Source organism: Stylophora pistillata, chromosome 5 (genome assembly GCF_964205215.1).
Source record: "Stylophora pistillata chromosome 5, jaStyPist1.2, whole genome shotgun sequence".
NCBI classification, from domain to species: domain Eukaryota; kingdom Metazoa; phylum Cnidaria; class Anthozoa; order Scleractinia; family Pocilloporidae; genus Stylophora; species Stylophora pistillata.
This window is the reverse complement of record NC_142523.1, coordinates 31,571,651-31,594,134: the sequence shown is the minus strand read 5'-3', so window position 1 is coordinate 31,594,134 and position 22,484 is coordinate 31,571,651. Positions and strand designations below refer to the sequence as shown.

General features: G+C 38.7%; 2 protein-coding genes and 1 pseudogene across 2 annotated transcripts in view; all 3 read left to right on the top strand.

Annotated features, from left to right (window-relative positions):
- The window catches only part of LOC111347607 (uncharacterized), a 563,268-nt gene that overhangs the window by 183,244 nt on the left and 357,540 nt on the right, over positions 1–22,484 (top strand). The gene's annotated exons all lie outside the window — the stretch shown is intronic.
- LOC148731457 (tyrosine kinase receptor Cad96Ca-like) lies at positions 426–7,275 on the top strand. The gene is made up of 8 exons (XM_088761157.1): positions 426–533; positions 1,628–1,818; positions 2,837–2,953; positions 3,462–3,646; positions 4,644–4,763; positions 5,868–5,944; positions 6,072–6,112; positions 7,175–7,275. The coding sequence occupies exons 2-8, from the start codon at positions 1,653–1,655 to the stop codon at positions 7,273–7,275; spliced, it is 807 nt and encodes a 268-aa protein (XP_088617283.1). The 5' UTR covers positions 426–533; positions 1,628–1,652.
- Positions 12,119–13,560, top strand: LOC148731456 (uncharacterized; annotated as a pseudogene).

Here is a 22,484-nt window from a genome sequence, read left to right as displayed (position 1 = left end):
GTCTAAAGAAGCACATAACACTTCAGTAATCATGTTACGTGATCATTCTTATAGGAGAAAACTTCTGCTTCTCACGTTCTCCCCAAAGTTTGCTATCGGTTTTTTTTTCTTGGAAAATATAAACGTTTTTAATAAAAAAAGGAATTAGAAACAGTAGCACAACCTTATACATGTGTATAGCTACATACTCCACTTGTTCACGTGGAGGGTCACAGGAAAATAACCTTGGATTTATCTATAAATCTACACAAAGAAAAATTAGTGATTTCGCTTTCAAGAACAGGCGTCAATGACGGGTTAAAATAATGCACAACAGGGATGCCCAAGGCCATTCCGGACGGTAACATACTATTATTACAGGCACTATCGTTGAGATTGATCGAGTGACCACATTTATTTCACACAATTAGCCGAGCAAATTCCAAGAGCCATTCAAGGTTCCAATTCTTTGTGGTATTACATTGGTGGATTAGTGGCGGTGGTGATTGTCATTTCGCTAATTGCCTGCTTTTTCTGCAAGCGTCGAAGGACAGGTGAAGCTCAGTTGTTTTGTTTCATTTTAGCCACCTTTGATTAGAGTAACAAAAGCTAGCTAATGCCTACATATACTTTCTTTTTGTTTATGTCACCCCACACTTTAACTGTTTCCTCGATCTTACCCTTTCAAGTCGAAAAAACAATGAAACGACCAAGCGGAAACTGCAATTTGTTAATTATTATTGTAATAATAAGAATAATTTTTGCAATATTATAATTAACATTGTTATTATTATCATCATTATCAATATTGTTATGATTAATGTCAGTATTTTGAGAACATTTGTCAATTCAGCTGATATTTGGTGCACATTGAAATCATGCTGCCGTTGTATAGCAATTTTAAAAGAATACTTGCTTAAATACATTGATAAGAAGTTTTTCCTTCTTTGTCTCCTTTCTTAATTTTGTTCGATTTAAATTGCAGCTATGGCTCTGTAAGTCAACTACTTTACCTTTTGTTCATCAAATTTTTACTCATGCCTTAATCCTTTCCAGGCTATCCCCATATTTATCAGTCACCAACATCACTTTTTTTTTTCGTTTTTTTCAATTTATTTCTGACCCCCCTTGTGACTTACGACCTTACTTGATGATCGTAGCAAAGATGATATCATTTTACTTTTATGATAATAATTATGCCGTCATATTTAACATTCTAAAATTGCTGATAGAATCAACCTTATTCGTTCGTTTGTTAATTTTTTTCTTCCTTGTCTCAAAGTTTCTATGAATTCCACCTGTTTGTATCCCAAAGCTCAATGTTTTTTAAATTTGAATTTAAAGTATAATTTTCCGGTTTTTAAACAACTGAAAAAGTGTCCGTAGTTTTTTTTACTCAGTCCGATCTGTGGAGTGTACTTACATAATGAATAGTTACGAGCGTGTTTTGTGATAAGTTAGGTCTCTAGTTTAGTGATAACTATGTCTTCTCATCATCAGCAAGGGCAATTATCTCTTTAAAAGTCGGGGCAATCAATAAAATTATACTAGCAAATTAATATTTTTTTTTATTTCAAAAGCAAATTTTTTTTTTTTACCACCGTTCTTTGTTTTAACCCCGAAAGTATGTAACGTTTCCAGTTTTCAGCCCTGATCAAGAGCAAGCAATTCAGATGGAGCCATTGAATGTGGAGGTAGATGTGTGGGAGATTGAGGTGAGCCGTGTCCTGCTTCAAGAAGTCATTGGGCGAGGGGCGTTCGGAGCCGTATGGAGAGCTCTCCTGAGTTCACCGAATGGAAGGCCTGGAAACCGAACAGTCGCCGCTAAATGCTTCACGCGTAAGATTCCTTTGTTTCTATATGTTGATACTTATATTGATTCCAGGGGTGCATTCTAGAAAGTTTAATACGGAGAGGGGGTCCAAACATATCTCTCGACCAACGCACAACCTCCTCCATTCTTCTTCGCTCACAGATAAACACTGAACAGAAGAGAGAAAAGGCAAACAAATTGATTAAAAAAGAAATCAGCCAGTTAGGCGATCTTGTCATTGCAAAACTTTTTGTGCCATGCATTTGTATCTGGAGTGAGATGAGGGGTAGGCCTGGATCTTCCCTGTGAATCCGTCAATGGATCCGCTAGAGCTTATTTTTCCCCTGAACTATGTTTTGCTAAAAAATGCAATTATTTCCAACAGAATGTGACTTATCCCCATTTTTCCAGTAATAGACAATCTCTCGGGTTGAGGGGGGCATTCCAACAGACTAAGTGGACGGTGGTTTTCGATAACATTTACAAGGTTTGGATGCTTTACACACGACCGTCGCCTGGGTCCCCATACGGGACATCTAAGTTTTCGCGCATGCGCGCTGGCAGCATCTCCGAACGGCGCCACAAGGCCATCCATTTGAAACCTCTTCATATCTTTTACTTTCTCTCGATTCGATTATAATTTTAGGCTGATCACTGTAAACAGTTAGTGCGAGTTTTTTTCTCGGCGCCCTTGTGAAGGATTTTGGTTTAAAAGATCTGATTTTCGTGGATATTCACCGTTCGCGGCAATATACGGAACAAAAGCGGCAACAAAAATAATTTTCATGAAGATGCTAAACAAAGAAAACTAAGAATCCATTGGTAGGATTTGAACCTTAACTGGTTCCAACTCTATCGACCCAGCAATGTCTAGGGAGAACTCGTCAGTGAGTTGAGTAACGTACTGGTTTCAAATAAAATAATCTAAATGGTAAAAGAAAGATGTGAGGTTTGAAACCTAAATAGATTAATTCTCAGTCTCAAGCTTGAAACGAATCCATTTATCAGAATTATTTTCTTCATCAACATACCCTGTTATTGTAGCCACTGCTGGAGAGGAGGGAAGGAAATGTTTGATGAGAGAAATTGAGCTGGGAAAACTTATCGGTGAAAACAATCAGCCAAACATTGTAAAGTTCATGGGCTGCGTTACAACTCAAAGTAAGTACTAAGTGTAACGCAGTTTTCAATGTATAAGTTATTAAAAATACCACACTACCTCTTTATATGAGCTCCATAACAAGAACAGCTCGTTGATCGGACGAAGTTTGTGGTTTCTATTTTTTGTTTTTGTTATGTTTGTTTGTTTTGTTTTGTTTGTTTCTGTGTGTGTGTGTGTGCGTGTGAGTGTGTGTGCGTGTGAGTGTGTGTGTGCGTGCGTGTGCGTGTGTGTGTGTGCGTTTGTGTGTGTATGTGTGTGTGTGTGCGCGCTGTAGCTAGACTGTTCCTCTTTGAGAACATTTATCGATAGGCCCATCACGAAGATTTTGGACGCAAGACCAGAGTATCTAATATCATTAATCTTGGTATTCGAGCTGTCTTGCTTTCTCATTTCAAAAATCTAGGCTTAAGTCTCATGAAGGAAAATCCTTAAAATGAGTCCTCTTCCTAAACTTTTAATAGATATGGTGGTTATGAGCCTTGACTTTTTTTTTCACGCCACTTCAAGTTCACCCAATTCTCATCATGGAATACATGCCATGCGGTGACCTACTTGGTTACCTGAGAAAATGCCGAGGAGTCAGGGACCGGTATTATCTTGGTGAGGGAAGGGCTCAAGATTTGACCAACTACGATCTTGTGATGTTTGCCAAACAAATCGCTGCTGGCATGGTGTTCCTTGGATCGAGAGGGGTAAGTGAATTCCTTCATTGTTGTCATAAATCAATTCTAACTCCGAAAAATTTCTCAGACCTTTCAACTGTTTTCCAATATAGCTCAGATGCTGACCAACATTTGTGGGTACGTTTCACTTACTTAAAGTCCGAGACCCATTTTTGGGCCATGGTACTTTTATTACAGAGAGTAGGTCACTTCGGATGTCAAAGTTATAGGGCCGGTTATTCAAACAAAGTTTAGTCGTTGTCTAACAAAACTGCGTTATTAACTATCTTCATTTTAGCCGAACCCTTTGTGTGAGCATTTATTCTTATGATCAAAGCTAAGAAAGCCGAAAACTTACAGTCGAGGGACATTTATTTAACTAATAGAGAAATCCCGACGCCCAGTGATTGTGTAAAACCATGGTTTAGGTTGGACCTCGTTTGAATAACTAAACTCTATTGATGAATGTGTGAACTTGTCCAAAAGGTATTTTTACTTTAATGAGGAAAAGGATATGAGAGCAGTTTTCATAATAGTTCGGTTGGAGCAGCTAAAATAGGATGCCTACTGTGGTCTGACTACCCTCAGAAATATAAATGCAACGGTAAAATGGTCGGATAAGCGCTAACCATATTAGATTTTGGCCTGTTGTGGGACACTCCGCTGTCCTAACAAGCACAGCGGAGTGTCCCTTGACATTTGTAACAAGAAAGTAGGGTAATGACAAGAGCATATTGTTTTTATGAGCACAACCGGTCTCCTGTTGGTTTTCTATATATATCTAAACTTCATTTTACTCTCATAATTATTATCAATGTGATTATTATAATTATCATCATCATCATTACTATTTTTGCCATTTTTCTTAAGAAGGTAAACGCCTTAGTCCTGACAGCCTTAAAGAACTATAATGGCCTGCCCAGTTTCCCTTTTCTCTTCGCACATGCTCAGACCTTTGTCTCGCCGTTTTGTCCTGAAATCAAATAATTTATAAGCTTTCACTTGATGGATCTTTGTCTCCTGGTAGATCATTCATCGTGACCTTGCGGCCCGAAACATTCTCCTCGATAACAACTATGTTTGCAAAGTGACCGACTTTGGCATGGCATATCAAAGCTTTAAATATGGCCATGGAAATGCCAAAAAGGTAGGAAATGCTTTTTGTTGTTGTTGTTATTGCTTTATTATGGAGCTTTCTAGAAACAAGCTGTAAACGCCAGCATTTTCTCAGCATGAAATTAACTTAGCTCGACCACCAACATGGTTTTCATAGTTCACATTGACTTAAAAAAAGGGGAAAAGACTAAGTAAAACGCTAAACATCGTGGTATATAAATTTCACTGAGGTTGTTTGTAGAAAGTCTCGCAAAAGGAAATATGTTTTCTCTTTTCTAATAGGGCTGCTTGAAAGCTATTTTTAAGAGAGTGGCAAATTTATTTTTGTTTTTACATTTTTACACAATTATATTATGTAGCTTCATATTTTGTAAAATATGACTTTGCAGAAGAAGGGAGATAATTTTTAAAGTAAAATAAAGTGCTGGGGAAGCAGACATCTTTTCTCGCCAAATGCTACAAATAGCTTCAGTCATTACTAATGCTACTACTCAGTTGCCCCCCTTCAGTCCTCTCATTTTCTCTTGATTTGAGTTTATTCTTTTCCTCATTTTTCTCCGAATCATTCGATTGGAGGTTGTATGCATTAATCCGAAAGAAGTTTCCTTTGGATACTTTCTTTATTCTGCACTAATCCATCATTTTCATGTGAGCAAAACCTCCTGTATGTGCCTTTCCCATTGCGGCCGTCTTAACTAAGTCTTTGTCTAAATTTGATCATGCACTTATTTTCTCCAAAATCATCAGTTCTAACACATCTCGCCGTTCAAGGGCCGAAAAAATTTAAGCTCTTTTGCTTTTCTTATTTTCGTTGGCCGTTGTTCTCCTACTTGTTTCATCTTCTGCGCAAAAAAAATTGACAACTACTGAAATGCTACTTTTTATTTTCTCATACAATGAAGTACATGGAGGACCGACTATTCTTTTGGTGTTCAACATTTCACAGTGTTTTTGTTTGCGCTAGCACTGATTTTTCTTTGCAAAATAAGAGATACTCAGGAACAATTGAAGAAAATTATCACAAAAGATGTAAAGCAAAAATAACAAAAAACAATCACAAACCAAAACAAAACAAATTCATAACATTATTATAATGATAGTTTAAGAGAAGTTTTAATGTTTTTTTTTTTCGCAGGGATGTTTGCCAATCAAATGGACTGCACCAGAAATTCTGCTGGGAAACCTCGCCGGACTTTCCACTTTGAGTGATGTGTATGTATCGTGTATATTCTTCCATCACCTTAACGAAATGATCACCCAATATGATTTTTTTTGTGGTTACTTCACATCCAAAATTCACTCGGCACTAACTGTGGAATATTTCTGATATGTTCACCAGGTGGTCCTATGGAATCGTTCTGTATGAGATAGTTACCCTTGGTAAGCCAAACTAACTTCAATAAGAATATTTATAATAAAGGTTTGTCTTTACTTTTTTCCACGCCGTTCACTCCTGAAAATGTCCTTAAACAAGATAATATAGATGGTTTTACATTCTCTTGCCTTAAGTTAGTTTATTAGTGTCCCAGTCTTGTAAGACTGATCAAGCAGTCTAACTACTCTTGTAAAAATGAACCCTATTAATGAGTTCCGGTCGAGTTGTATAACCTCCAGGCAAAAAGTACGACAGTTGTCGTTTTTAGGACAACACCCGTGTTAAGTAAAGATCATCTGCTTTTTACACCTGAAAATCAAATCTCGTTAACTCTGTTTTCTTTTTAATATGTAGCCAGCTATTTATCGATAACTCATCTCATGAAATAAAATGAAACAAGAAGGAGAAGGCTTCCATAGTGTTCACTTGTTAGAGACTATCATCAAAACGAACCAAAACGAAGAAACTTTAAAGTACATTGACTCAGGAAAATTTGTATTTGAGCATCATCAAGCTTTGTAAATGTATATGCAAGATTAAGGAAAATTTAGATTTGGGCATCATCAAGCTATATTAAATGCCAACTTTTTTCTTATTTAAAATGATGTCGAAAAGGAGCGCGACGTCTCAGCCACAGCAATTTCGTGGAGCATGTTTATATGCACTCTTATTTGACCTGATAGATGTTTACAATTGTAATAAACTATTAAAATTATGGCTCACTGACTACAATTTCAACAACTTTATTAGTGACATATTCAGTATTAGTATAATTTCAGAGCTGAGCAAAGAGTTTCCAGCAATCTGATTGGTCGAGCGGTTCCTTATATGACGCTATATAAACCGCTCCACGCGGTTAATATAAAATGTTAAAATAAAATGTTATTTTAGAAATTTTTCTGTTGTTCAGCTCTGAAATTATACTAAAACAATTATTCGCCTCAGGTTCGGAGAATATTGTCCAATAATCCCCTCGACTTCGTCTCGGGGATTATTCGACGATATTCACCTCGCCTTCGGCAAATAGTTGTTAAATATCACATGCACACGTCCTTATGCCTTAACAGGAGGAATTCCATACGATGGATGGTCAGAAGGCAGGGTGGTTGCAGAGGTCACAAAAGGATATCAGCTGCCAAAGCCTGATCATGTTGATAAAAAACTGTGAGTTGTACCTCTCTGGTGCGATATCCACGTTTTCCAATGTATAGCCTAAATTTCAACACAGTAGATCACAATTAACGTTCTTCTTGTAGAAATTTTTGCAGTGGAATAGTTAACCAATGAATATAAAAGCCGTTTTTTTCAGCTGTGATAATGTGTGTCTACGTACTTCGACGAGATCAGAGCGAGTGAAATAGTGCCGATATGTCCGATGACCCAAACAAACCTAAACCATTATTTTCGTTAAAAGGGTTCCAGTAAAAGAAACTTCTTGCAATTCTTCGCATAGTCCAAAAAACGTAGTCGAGAATTGACCATCCTTGTTTAATTTCAGGCATGATATGATGAAACGGTGCTGGAGTTTTAACCCTGACTTCCGTCCTCCATTTGAAAACCTACGACAAAGAATGGACAAATACATTCATGAAGAGGTTTGTTTTAAGAATTGAAAGCTTGCTGACATTCTATGAATTTTGAAGTCTCGTGGATTTCTCAGTACTTTGACACCATTTAGTTTCGGGAGCAATGCTTGATGGTACTTGTTTTGTTCCCCATGGCGCTGTAAACGGCTCAACTAGGACCATTTAGATCCCTGGTCAGCGATATTTCCACGCTCGTTAGGCCGTCTACGCTCATTTCACCATTTTCAGTTTATAAATCCCTCTTAAAATCATAGAGGTTCTCAGTCTACTGTGGAAGTAACTTTACTTTTCAGCTTAACATCATAGTGATATAGTGCTTTGCAGCAAGTGTACAACCCTTATTTCTTGCCTTCCACCCCAGACATATGAGGAACTACTTAATCTGGGAGCTTATGACAAGAAAAAATACTCCAGGGTTGAAGATCTTGGAGTTGAAGATGCAGGACCGAGTGAGGAAGTTGCAAAGAAGGCTGCTGCTAAAAGATTGGGAAAATGGTCCAGTGATCGCCGTTAGGGTACCTTTCTGTCAACTCTCGGTGCTAAACTATGCGTGATGACAGCGATGATTTTAAGGTCTTTCCATGTTAAAGAAACAAATGAGATCTTTGTTTATGATAATAATTCATAAAGTTAATTGTTTAAAGATACAAATAATTAATCAATTCAATTGGATTCAGTATAGGAGAACTTGGGTAGATATTGCTTAAATTTCCTTCACTGATTAAAACAGGATAGAAAGAGATAAAATAACATCCAAACAATTAAAAAAAAAAAAAACAAACTTGGGAAGCGGCCCGTCTATACTCTTTAAATTTGCGAGCTGTTGTAGTGAAAACTATCCGAAGTAAATTTTTTGAGCTCACTACTAATCCAATAACAAACTACAAAAAATTTACCAAATTTCAAATATCCTTGGGAGGATTTTCTACTAGATTTGCTGCTATTAATCACCATTAAAGTATCCCGTATACCGATATTATTGACTCCGTAACTGATGTCCTTTAGTTCACATGCATTTTGCTCTCATATTGCTTTGTTTAGCTTTCGAGCCATTGCTATTTGAAAACAATTGATTGCATTAATATTGAAATTTATTGCTTTGCTTTAAGTGTTAAAGGCTTTTGTCGTAAGCGGAGAGAACCGTCTTAACAGAGTGAGTCAATTTAGCTTACTAATTTGCTTATGTGATTTCGGTTCGTACGAGAAAAAAAGACAACGCTTATTGAGGAGCGTTCGTTTTAGTAGACAGACAATTTTGTCGTGGTAAAACGGAATTCTTATTTGAAAACTGAATGGATGTAGATCATGTAGATATATGAGCTTTTACTTCTGTTCTCTACAACAATCACACAAAAAAAAACTGTATTTAGTAGTCACACACTCTATTTAATATCTGCAATTAAAAGGTTAGAAGCATATCTTATGGCTAATTATTGATCGCAAAGTTCCTTTCAATTGATACTTTGCCGTGTCCCTTCCTTAGCTTTGCTATGGATGACGTCGTCCTTAATGAAGAATTATCAAAAATTAGAGGTGCTTTCTCTTCAGCGGTATTTATTATCTTATCCAAGGGGCCTCAATCAATCAGACACCCACGCCAACTCCTACTACTGAGCTCGTGATAGAAAGTTTTATCATAAATCAAAGTACTGATACAATGAATATATGAAGTCCATATATTTTGAACTGCGGTATTAAATACGTATGATGCAGTTCGAAATATATGGACTTCATATATTCATTGTATCTGATTTATCATCACGGGCTTATTACGAATCAACTTAACGGCCTGCTCCCAGTTGGCTTGTTAGCTCAATTGGTAGAGCGCTGCACTAGTATCGCAGAGGTTAGTGGTTCGAGTCTCGTACAGGCCTGATTTTTTTCAGGTCTGATTTTCGCTATTGCATAAATAACACTATCTACTGCGAAGGATCGTGCATCATACGTATAAATCAAATTACTGTTTTACGATTCGTTAAAGTGCCCCTGAGACGAAAATTGGCCATTTTATTTTGGACTAATTATTTTACAGAATATTGAATTGGGTCAAGTTAAAACCCCTTTTGCCATTAAAAACTCAAAATAAACCTTCGATGACTAATTTTTACCGCTTCAAAGTCGTCCAAAAATCCTCCGCCATTGCTGAAAACATGTTCCAGCCGAGCCCGCAGTTGTACAGCAGGAAACGTCATCATGACGTCAAAGGCTCAACAAACTTATGCTTTGCTTTGTCACAACTCTCTTCGTTCGGTGCAAACAGAATCACACATATTGCTTTTTTGAGAACTATTTCGTGGTCAGTCGTGAAATGTCGACTTTGTCTGACGATGAATTGTCCCAGAAATCATCTGAAGCTTCTGTGGATAGTTTTGCGCCGGAAAACGATGAAGTTTTGCCATGCGAAAAGATAATTACAGAACGGCATGGACTCCCCATGTGGCTTTTGTGGTAACGTCGCTTTATCACCTTCAAATTGTATTTTTGCTAGTCGTAAGGGATTTTCCTTTTTTGTAAGAAATGATCGAGTGATATATAAAAATTGTTTTCGGCAATGGCTGATTGTGTATCAAGGCGGATATTGGGAGTTTGAGAAAGCCATTTCTAAGCCATTAATGTGTTTGCCCCGATGCATTTGGTCAATGATCTCATTAACCCTTTCCTGCGTCTTTTTTGCTATCGGTGCTTTGAGAGGTTTGAAGTGAACACTGTTGTTGAGTTGCACTTTGGCCTCTTGTTTTCTCTGTCTTATTCATGATGACTATTGTTGTGTTGCTTCGGTGAGGTTCAAAGCAGAGCTTGTTTCAACACTTTCAGAACCGTAACCTCATTGCGTTACAAGGTATTGCTTGGCTTAGATACAGTCTGCAAGCTGTGTTGTGACAATTTTCCAAGTAGCTCTGAAGGGCAATAGAAGACTGAACCGGTGGCATTCAGTTTGATATAAAACGGTAGTGGTTCTTTGTTTTGTCCGTGAAAGGTGTAACGGAGGCACATTCGTCTTGCGAATAAATCTCGCAAAAGTTGGCCTGATTTCACATCTGTTTGTCCAGGGTGTTAGGATGAGTTTGAGACCCTTTGATAGCACGCTGACATGGCTGTCAGATGGTTGATAGTTTGAGAGGTTTTTAAAGAAACTTTCATTTTCTCGGTTATTTGGCTGCAAGCCTACATTTTAAGGTGTTTTTACGCTCTCTGCGTCTTTTTTAAGATGTTCGTTCTACTTTCGCTGATACTAAAGCTCCTTTTTTCAGAGTCAGAGCACACAATTATATTTTTCATCTCTCTTGTCTAAAAGTAAGCTCGTTGAGGTGAGAAATCCCATTCCTCAATTTGGCTATTTTATCGTTATTATCTACAATGTTTGCCGATATTTGCCTTTCTGTAAGGTATTCTGCCAGAGTGTTGTTAAAGGTGGATATTGATCAGTGCATATGTAAAGGTGACAAAACCCGTGGAGGTTCGTAGACTTCACTTTCGAGATCGCACAGAGGACGGTCTTAACTGTCCCTTCTTTTGAACGGTAGGCACTGAACCCGACAGAATTCTTTGCCTAGATCCTTCAAGGTACCCAGATCTCTCGAAACAGTCTTCCGAGAAGTGTTCGGAGTAGATCACAAATATTCCTGCAAGATTGAAGTTTACTCGGCGAGTTCGCACAAATCGCATCCGTTTTTCCCGCTCTGATTTATTTGCAAGGCTGCTATGCAGAGAAATACCTACAGCATGGTCTGCACGATTACTTGAGCTTTGAATTACGATGCCTCGACATTATTTTTGTCTAGTTTTTGTAAGAATAGAGTAAGGCACTCTGTTATGTTTGCTTGACATTTCGCCATGTAAGATTTTCGCGTTGAGCCTTTGACGTCACTTCTGAGTCCTGCGGTCAACTTCCGGAACATGGTCAAATAAGGACAGACGCGAAATCGCGAATTTAGCGGCCCGAAAAAAGATATTTCTGGTACTCAAGATTGAATTTTGGCAGAGTAGGTGAAGGAGACACACTGATCACGAAAATGAAAAAAAGTTATGTGCGAAAACTTTGATCTCAGGGGCACTTTAAGTCTACGTATAGCAAGTTACAAGCCCCGCTGACATGTATCGTCGGGGCAGTTTCCCACACCACGTGCGTTCTTGATAGTTTTTCCGGTCTCGAAGAAGCAATAACTTCGAATCATTACCAGGTAGATGATTGTAAATCATTTTAGTTGTTATTACATTACAAAGAATCTGGACGCATACCAGATGTTGGATCAGTCAGCAACCCCTGTAAGTGGACACTATCAAATTCGACCTCCACTTTGAGAGGATGTACCCGATCTTACGAGTCAAGTGACCGTGGTAAGACGATCAACATGGTTTGAACGAAATACGCAGGAAGACCACGTATTCCTTCGCCAGTACAGTAGTGTTGTTGAAAAATACAGAATGGAAAGATCCGGTGAAGACCGCGAGGCAGCCGGAGATCTCGTGCACGATTGTCAAACAAATGCCAAATATACTATACGCCAAATGACAAAATTTAATGCCAAATATCAAAAGCTATACAAATGCCAAACAGAGAGGAAGCAGTGAACCCGAATACCAGGGAGCAAATCATTATCAAAGGTAATCCTACATTGCCTGTGCAGTTTTTAAATGCATCTATCGAGGAGAAAGATGAAAATCAAATAAAATACCAGTCCACATGTCGAGTAATTGTCAATAGAGGAATGCAGATCAAAATATGAGTGTCTGAAAATCTATACGAAACATTGTCTCCCATTTTCGTTTTAGATTGAGATGAGAAAGAGAACCCTCTAGAATTCCTCACAGAATGGTTATCAGGCTTTTTAACAGGAAAAAAAAAAACAGAAATTCAGTGAAATTATGCGTTAAGAAATGTGTCCAAAATCATCTATACTGATAGCTATGTTGTATGTTTTTGTTTCTTTGAGCGACGCATAAGGTAAAACTTCCCACTTTTCCCAAAGACGTATTTCATTACGAAAATTCTGTTCATTGTTCAAACCAGGACGCCAAAGCATAAAAAGTCATCTTAGGTTGTTTCGTATGTATGCTGAAGATAATCTAAGAAAATTAAGCTGGCTCCACATGAAAACTTATCGTCTATCAAGCAGATTCATATCATTGAGTGGAGGCGAGGAATGAAATCCTGGCCCTTTAAGTCAGTATTACAATCCAACACCTTTTACATCAGGCACAAATTCGTTTTCACCGTTAGAAAGCAGGTTGTCTCAGTTCGGCAAAACTGTATTTGATGCTGGAGAAGATAGTGATTGCTTTTTTAGGGCTGTGGCAATCATAATAATCATTTTCATGTGCACAGTGTTGGCATTCAGTATTTAGTGCATCGCCCTGAACAATTTATTGAACGTAACACTGTGTATTCTTGGCAAGATTATTTGGAAAGAATGCCATGTCAGAGAACAGGGGCTGATGCAGTTAAAATTCAAGCTGATGCCAGTCGTCTTAATTTATCAATTCATATTGCTGAATCAAATCCAACTTTTTCTCCTGTTACTGTCGTCGAGCCAATGAATGCAGATGGCTTAAATATTGCAATGGGCACTTAAATGAAATTCATTATGTTTCCATGTTAGAAAGTAAGAACAGCAGCAAATGTGCACAAAATGCAGAGGAAAACAATCCAGTTAATAACAGAAAGAAACATAAAGCTCACAAAAAGGACTACATGAGGGAATACATGAAAAAAAGGAAGAGCTGACGAGAATTTTAGAAAAAGGGAGAATGGTAACTTGCTGCAAAGCAGCTGCATTAATAGCATAACAGCTAGGGACAAGAAAAACCAGGCTGCCACAAAAAGAAAACTGAATCCTGAACATATCAGAGAAACTGAGCGACGCTAAAGCAAAGAACCCAGAACACATAAGGGAAATCAACAAACAGACCGTAAAAAAACCAAAAGCAAACAACCCAGAGTGCATGAGAGAAAGTAGCAAACAGTTCATTGAAAAACAAAAAGCTGAGAACCCAGGGCACATAAGGGAAATTGACAAATAGTCTGTGAGAAAACGAAAAAGAGAGGACTCAGAACGCATAAGGGAAATTAACAAACGGACGGTGAGAAAACACAAAGCAGAGAACCCGCAGCATATTTAGGAAACCAATAGATTAAACAGACAGCAAGAAGATGAAAAGCAGAGAGTGCAGAGCACATGAGGGAAATTAACAGACAGGCCACTTGAAAAAAGAAACTTAATAACCCTCAACACATCAAAGAGGTAAATAGAAATTCCAAAAATAAAGGGAAAAACAGTTTCTGAAACACCATTTCACGATCTGCCCAGTGTGTCACAACTGACATGCAAAAGTGATGTGCTGAGACTACAAAAAAACAAATGTAATGCAATTTGTGGGATAAATTCCTTCACAAAAAGCATTGCATGTGACCCAGATTATGTGTGCACTTGTGACCAACTTTGGTATAAGTGCTCTGTAGTAAAATTCGATGCAAACATATATACGGTATGTTCACCAGAAGTTGTTGAGTTCCATCTCACTGGTTTTAAAATTTTGATAACAGTGAATGGATTTGCATGACGTATGATTTAAACCTCAAGAAAGGCAAGGTATCCAGCTGCTCTAAAGCCAATAAGAAGGGTTTTCCTTACAAGCGTGGTCTATTGAATTTAACATCACTAGAAGAGCGACCAATATCACCTCGTATTCCCTTGATGAGTTCTGCGTCTTTTCTTTATTCATTTTACTTTCCGGGACGAAGAGCCATTTTCAAAGCTGTGACTTTTTCCTTTTTTCGCAAATGTTCACAATTGAAAATGAAAAGGGTAAAGAAAAACACTGCAATCGAAATATTCAGAAAACACATGATTTTACCGTTTTATGATCGAAAATAAGTCCATGTGACTCGTCTACGTTATGAACAGAGTCATCAAACCGAAGGGAACGACGTACACGGCAACCTTACCAACGGATCTAAACCAAAGTTGTACATAAATATTTTTGGCTCGGGGGAGGGGGAAGAAAAATGAAGCAAGCCCCTGGGATACACAACTGAAGCCCCCTCTAAAGTTTGGCACTCTCTTTGGGTCTCACCCAGTATACTAATAAAGAAGATAACGAGCTTGCCAAAGGGGTGACGCTTAAAAGCATCATGCTTGAATACTGTGGGAGGAGAGGGGCCATTGCACGATTCAAAAGCAAAATCGAAAGATAACCACACAAGGATCTATTTGATGCAAAAGCACGTCCATGTATTTCGGTGAGTCAAACATCATGTATTACGATCTCATATTTGACCGCAAACAAATATACAAACTTATGTAAGCTCTCACAAAAGGCCAATGTATATATTGTCAGTCATTATTCTAAAGATCGGTGAACTAAGACGCACAGAGTCGATATCAACTAATACTGGACTTAATCATCCCGATTAAACGAATTTCCTCGTAAACTCTGTAGTTAACGCACGACTTTCATCTAAGAATGTATGATAAAATAATAGATAAAGCGTATAGTCTCCATTTGATCGATATTTTCAAATGCTAAGGTAATATCACTAGGAGTCTCGTAACCGATTACAATACTCCTAAACTTCACAGACTGAGATCTACAGTGCTAGTAAGTCCTGAGTTGTTCATTCGAAAACCATGTCAATTATACCTCGCTTCTTACAGGAGGAGCCTGTTGTTGGTTCAGTTTCATCAAATATAAAACATAACGAAACCACCACGCCACCTTTTACTTATAAATATACATTACTGATAAGGAGAGAATAATATGTACACAAGCCAATCAATCAAAAATTATAAATCAGAAGAAGCAGCACTAAATGGTGACCCATAAACGATTTTGCCGTGCACCGTTGGACCGCAAGCAAGGAAAAATCTCTAAACTGTGTCCGATCACAAGAGTTTGCAAATCAAGATACAAGAGGCTCAAATGGTGTGAAATATAACAAAAATATCAAAACGTTCTAGACTTTGACGAAACTTCTCCAGCACAGAGACAGCAACGTCTAAAAGTGAATTAAAGACCTTCACCGTTTATGAATTAGCAGTTTCTAGACTATCAACACGTCTATCTTTTCTTCTTTTCAAAGCAGCTTAACCCTTTATCCACGACGTACTTCCATTTCTGTCGCAACCGAGGTAAGTTCCTCCTGACCTCTCGTACCCTAACAAGATCTTGATAGTACTTCGAAATAAAAATTACCAGTGCACGATCAAGACAATGCCTCGCCTCTTGGAGTTCGCCCAGGTCATTGTGTACACAACCTAGATTGTAATAAGAGGCTGCAACATGAACGTGATCAGGTCCCAGCTTTTTCAGACGAATCTCCAGTACACGCTTATAGTAGTCTTTTGCTCGATCTGTTTCGCCCAGCGCACTGTGTAACCTACCCAGATTATTGTAAGAGACTGAAACGTTAACATAATCATGTTCCAGGTTTTTTAGTTGAATCTCCAGTGCACGCTTATGGTAGTCTTTTGCTTGATCTGTTAACCCCAGCTCACTGTATAAACTAACAAGATTGTTGTAAGAGGCTGCAACATGAACATGATCAGGTCCCAGCTTTTTCAGACGAATCTCCAGTGCACGCTTATAGTAGTATTTTGCTTGATCTGTTTTGCCCAGCGCACTGTGTAACGCACCCAGATTGTTGTAAGAAACTGCAACATGAACATGATCAGGTTCCAAGTTTCTCAGTTGAATCTCCAGTGCACGCTTATGGTAGTCTTTTGCTTGATCTGTCTCGCCCAGGTGACTCTGTAAACTACCCAGATTGTTGTAAGAGGCTACAACATCAACATGATCTGGTCCCAACTTTTTCAGACGAGTCTCCAGTGCACGCTTATAGTAGTATTTTGCTCGATCTGTTTCGCCCAGCGCACTGTGTAACCTACCCAGATTGTTGTAAGAGGCTGCAACATCAACATGATCAGGTCCCAGGTTTTTCAGACGAATCTCCAGTGCACGCTTATGGTAGTCGTTTGCTTGATCTGTTTCGCCCAGGTGACTGTGTAAACTACCCGGATTGTTCTAAGAGGCTGCAACATCAACATGATCAGGTCCCATCTTTTTCAGACGAATCTCCAGTGCACGTTTATAGTAGTCTTTTGCTCGATCTGTTTCGCCCAGCGCACTGTGTAACCTACCCAGATTTTTGTAAGAGGCTGCAACATCAACATGATCAGGTCCCACCTTTTTCAAACGAATCTCCAGTGCACGTTTATAGTAGTCTTTTGCTCGATCTGTTTCGCCCAGCGCACTGTGTAACCCACCCAGATTATTATAAGAAACTGCAGCGTGAACATGATCAGGTCCCAACTTTTTCAGTTGAATTTTCAGTGCACGCTTATAGTAGTCTGTTGCTTGATCTGTTTCGCCCAGGTCACTGTGTAAACTACCCAGATTGTTGTAAGAGGCTGTCACATCAACATGATCAGGTCCCACCTTTTTCAGACGAATCTCCAGTGCACGCTTATAAAAGTCTTTTGCTTGATCTGTTCGCCCAGGTCACTTTGTAAACTACCCAGATTGTTGTGAGAGGCTGCAACATGAACATGATCAGGTCCCAGCTTTCTCAGACGAATCTCCAGTGCACGCTTATAGTAGTCTTTTGCTTGATCTGTTTTGCCCAGCGCACTGTGTAACGCACCCAGATTGTTGTAAGAAACTGCAACATGAACATGATCAGGTTCCAAGTTTCTCAGTTGAATCTCCAGTGCACGCTTATGGTAGTCTTTTGCTTGATCTGTCTCGCCCAGGTGACTCTGTAAACTACCCAGATTGTTGTAAGAGGCTGTCACATCAACATGATCAGGTCCCACCTTTTTCAGACGAAATCTCCAGTGCACGCTTATGGTAGTCTTTTGCTTGATTTGTTTAAACCAGGTCACTGTGTAAACTACCCAGATTGTTGTAAGAGGATGCAACATCAACATGATCAGGTCCCAGCTTGTTCAAAAGAATCTCCAGTGCACGCTTATGGTAGTCTTTTGCATGATCTGTTTCGCTCAGCGCACTGTGTAAACTACCCAGATTGTTGTAAGAGTCTGCAACATGAACATGATCAGGTCCCAGCTTTTTCAGACGAATCTCCAGTGCACGGTTGTAGTAGTCCTTTGCTTGATCTGTTTCATCCAGCTTCTCATGTATAATACCCAATTGGTGGTAACATGCTGCGTTTGTCATGCTGTGTTTGCTAAGTAAGAAGAGCAAATTCTTTATTATTTTTGTGGCATTGTTGTCGTGATAATTCGCTTTAAATGTAATTCCCTCTCTGTGAGAAGACAAATTCTGGCGAGAATATCTGTCTATATACAAAATTCACCCCCGAAACAAGTCGCACGAATTCGGATAGGTTCGGAAAAGAAAGAGCAAAAGCATCGAAAAAGCAGTAGACGAGGGGCTCTGACGAAGGGCTAACGCTCAAAACGTCAGCTTTTTAATTCTTTTCGGTGGCCAATTTACAATTTCAACTTTTAGTCGATGTTACCAAATTAAGTCGATGTTACCAAATTAAGTTGATGTTATCAAGTTAATAGTACCAAATTAAGAAGAAAATATGACTCACCGGGAAGCGGGAAAGCCGTCTGGGACATTATCTAATCACAGAGATTTTTTTAAAAGATATAATAAAGTTTAGAGACCTGCGTTTTAGCCCAATATGTGGTTTTAACGACGAGCGGTAAAAAATACAGGGTTTCGTCCAAATCCGATCAAGGCAGTCATCACACAACTTTTTGGATGTATAAATTCATCCATAACAGGAGTGATTTCCTATGCGTGCAAGCCAACTTCTTGCTGCCAAGATTTCGCCTTTTAATTATATCACGGGTAATTATTTGTTTGTGGATAAAGTGCAATAATAACATCAAAGGCAAAATCTGCTAAAAGGCTCTATCGGAATCAATATTTATCCGGTCCCTATCTTGTTTCATTGCCAAAAAAAACACCGCATGTCTTCCGAACTTCTGTAAGAGCTCAGAGGAAAACCCATTGGGAAAAACAGAAACTTTAGTGAACATAAACAGCGGCCTGTTAAAAGAAAAGAAAATGCTTATTAGTAAATTTCGTCGTCGCATTTGGGAATCAAGTTGGATAAATACTATGTTAAAGTGTACTTACCCTTTCCCCGATCGGAAGCTAATTCCCAAAACTGCGCCCGCGTTACTGATTTAGCGGTTTCAGGAAACCGAACGGAATTTCCTGATTTCTTATTGGCTAGAAAAAAATAATATGAAAAAGAAAAGGCAATAAAAAATTCCTCTCTGCGCAAACTCATGAAAGTCTCTTCCAGTGTTCGTCATTTCTGGCACTGGCCAAAATGATTACGGCTGAACTGGGAATAGTTCAATCTTTGGGTGGGGGAGAGATTAACGAAACCTTTAAAATCAGTTGAGGTGGATGGCCAAACATTGATGCTGTTATTTAGTATCGGTAAGTAGTTCTAAAAGTTGTATGTCATTCTGACGGCATCATTGGCAATGCACAGAAGAAGATCTAATAATTATAAAATATCAGAGTATTTCTAAAAACCTATTCAATCCTTCGTACTTCAGTCTCTACTTAGTCAAATCGATTTAAGGCTCAGAATGTTTTAAAATATTTTAGCGACCGGCTTAAGACGCGTCCAGAAATATAGTTTCCTATGAAAGGACCTTCTGAGATATCAAGCCTGCAATAACAGAAACTGTTAAGCTGTTTACTTTCTGTCGACTGTTTTATTTCAAAGTTTTTCATATATGCTGTCATTTTTCAGTTCATCAAACAGAAAAATTTTCTAGACGTGGTCATAAATTTACATATCACTAATGAATTCACGAACATGTTCATGCACTTACTGCAAGTGAAAATTTCTCGCAGTCGAGACTTCTAGCCTTATAAACGATATTCTCTGTCAACCGGAAAAAAGGTATCTACGAATGCCATTGGTTATTTTTGATATGGAAATAGGAACTTAGAAACTTAAAACTTTTCTTTGATTAAGAAGATTCAATCACTGAAAACAAACACATTATCAAGAGTGTACGTTATATCATTATCTTAAATATTTAATATACCTGGCTTAACTATTTCTAAAATTATAAACGAAGCCTGCAAAAGATTACTTTTAAAAATACACTAGGAAATAGCTTGCCTAGACACTATTAACAAATTTCTCTCTAATTGAATTGTGAACAATTTTGAATTCTTTTATTGATAGTCAAGCGAGAAAAATGCGTTTCACAAACTTGCCTAAGACAAATGGGCTTCTCGACTCGTTAGCTGTCAAAATATCAGTACTGTGACAATTAAAAGCCTATAATAATTAGATGACATGGATATTTGAAATTAAAAATGACTGATTACCACGAGTTTTATCGTATTTCATTTAAGATTCTAGACTCTTAAGAACAAGTTAGTGGGTTGGAAACATTGCAATTTAAGATCTCAACCCTAAGATGGACAGAAAATTCAATTCTAACCAGCGATCAATTCAGGATCCCTGACAATCGAATGATGTTTCATTTGCTGATCTTCTATTTCGTTTTATTCTCAGTTTCGGGGTACTATTAACTTCTATACCATTGAATGAATTTTCAGTTTATCCCACATTTTTGCCATACATCTAACTCAGGAGATATTTAAAACCGACACTCAGTCATGGTTTTAGAGCGTCTTCACCTTTTTGAATTACTGTTTGGTAGTGAAAACCGCATAACAATAGACGAAACAGTTTACATTGCAAAAACTACGAGAAACATTTTTAACAATATTGTTTATTTTTGATCTCCGATACCAGGGGAGTGAATCAGCGACGCTTCAGAGTGCTGGACATGGATGCAAAGGGCAATCTATATCTTTGCAAGACGGCGCTACTGTGCAAGAGCGAGATAATCAAACGATTGAGAAATGGGTCGTACAGTTTAGCAGAACACTATGGCGTCTCTTTGCGGACAAAAATAGGTCTAAAGAAAAAAGAATTCACTTACTTGAGAAAATAAACAGTGAGATTAAAAATGTGTGTTTAAATAAATAAAACTTTACTTCAAATAAAAAAAAAATGGTCCATGACAATGAAAAATGTTGTTTTAGGTTTAAAAGTTGACGAGAATGTATGGCCAACGAAAAAGTGCAATGGAGCGGAAAAATTAACCTGGAAAAAGAAACTAGTCGAGGGGAAGCGGAAACTGATTGACTCTTTAACCGGATGTAACAGGGTATATCCTTATACGGTATCACAGGAAGTGGTGCTATGAGCATACGGGAATGTGAGAGTTTCTTCGCGCGGGAAATTCCCTTGTGAGGACTTCCAGAAGCTTAGTTTAGTTTAAAGGCTGATAGTTTCGAAAAAAAGTGTTTGGGGCTGCGTCGGTGGGGGTAACGAAATAATTTGGATATATCAACAAAGTTGAAATGGTAAATTGGCCACCGTCACGATTACAAAAGCTGAGCTCTCGAGCGTTAGCCCTTCGTCGGAGTGAAGGGCTAACGCTCCGACGAAGGGCTAACGCTCGAAATGTCAGCTTTTGTAATGTTACGGTGGCCAATTTACCATTTCAACTTTGTTGATATATCCAAATTATTAGTTTAGTTTTAGTTTAGTTTAATTAATTCGCTACGGGAATGGGAGGAGAAAGGAACAGAACTTTCGTTCAAATTGACACCTAACCCCTTTTTTACCCACCCATCCCACCCCGAGGAGGACATCCATCACACAGTGATCTCGTGTGTGGGAAATTAACGTCTCCTACCCCAACCCTGCAGGAGACGGGACCTCCATCTATTCGTCTCTATCCGAGAAGACTAGAATATCTAAACCATTTCTTGATGTTGTAGAAAGGCAGCATATTCTACTCAATTATTTTAAGACCTCGAGTGTTGGTCCGGCCGGGGCTCGAACCTTCGACCTCCCGCACAACAGTCCAGCACTCTCAATTGAGCCGACCCGGAGGCGGGAAGCTGCAAACATGGCAGGTAATAACGTGCAGTCTGCTAGCTCTGTTCACGAAATTGTCAACGCGGTGATCAGCAGCTTGAGCAACTTGCCACGACAAGAAAATGGACTTGAAATAGCAACTTCAAATAGCGACTTCAAATGCTGACACTGGAAACGAGGTGTCAGTGACTTTTGAACTAAACCGGGCATTCCGAATGCATCGTAAACAAGCGCGACCGTGCAAGCCATTTTGCCGTCTACAGTGGCATCTATAAGGGCTGCTGCGAATAATTTTTCAGCGAATTCAAATTACGGAAGGACCGAGGAAAGACGAGGAAAATCATGGTCACACATGAATGATAATGGCGGGCTATCGATGTTGTCTGATATTCTTGGCTTGGCTACTTTCACAGTTGTGGTTTCGGTAAGATGTCCTGCAGTATCGCTGTGTCGACGGGTTTGGATGTTAAGCAGTATCCAACGCGAAAATCTAGTCAGACTCGGAGATTCCGACATGAAGCACTTGTGCCGCCATCTTTGAAATGTATGGCCGCACTGAAATTAGCAAATATCACTATCTGTGCAACTTCCTGTCATGGTTCTGTTAGCGTGAGATATATAGAGCAATCCAGGGTCGGTGACGGATGCTTGTGATGTTTGCACTAAAAAAAAGTGCCAAAAGAATCAGATGGCGAACAATGCGACTCAAGCGACAAGTGGTTTCATGCTAAGTGTATCAGTATGAAGAGTACGGAATATGATGAACTTTGCGAACCTTCTCTGGCTTGGGAATGCATAACTTGTTTATCACTTGGCTTTGATACACATGTCCGCAAGTCACATGAAACAATTAACGCAGGAGTAGAAGAAGGAAAGCCCAGTGGA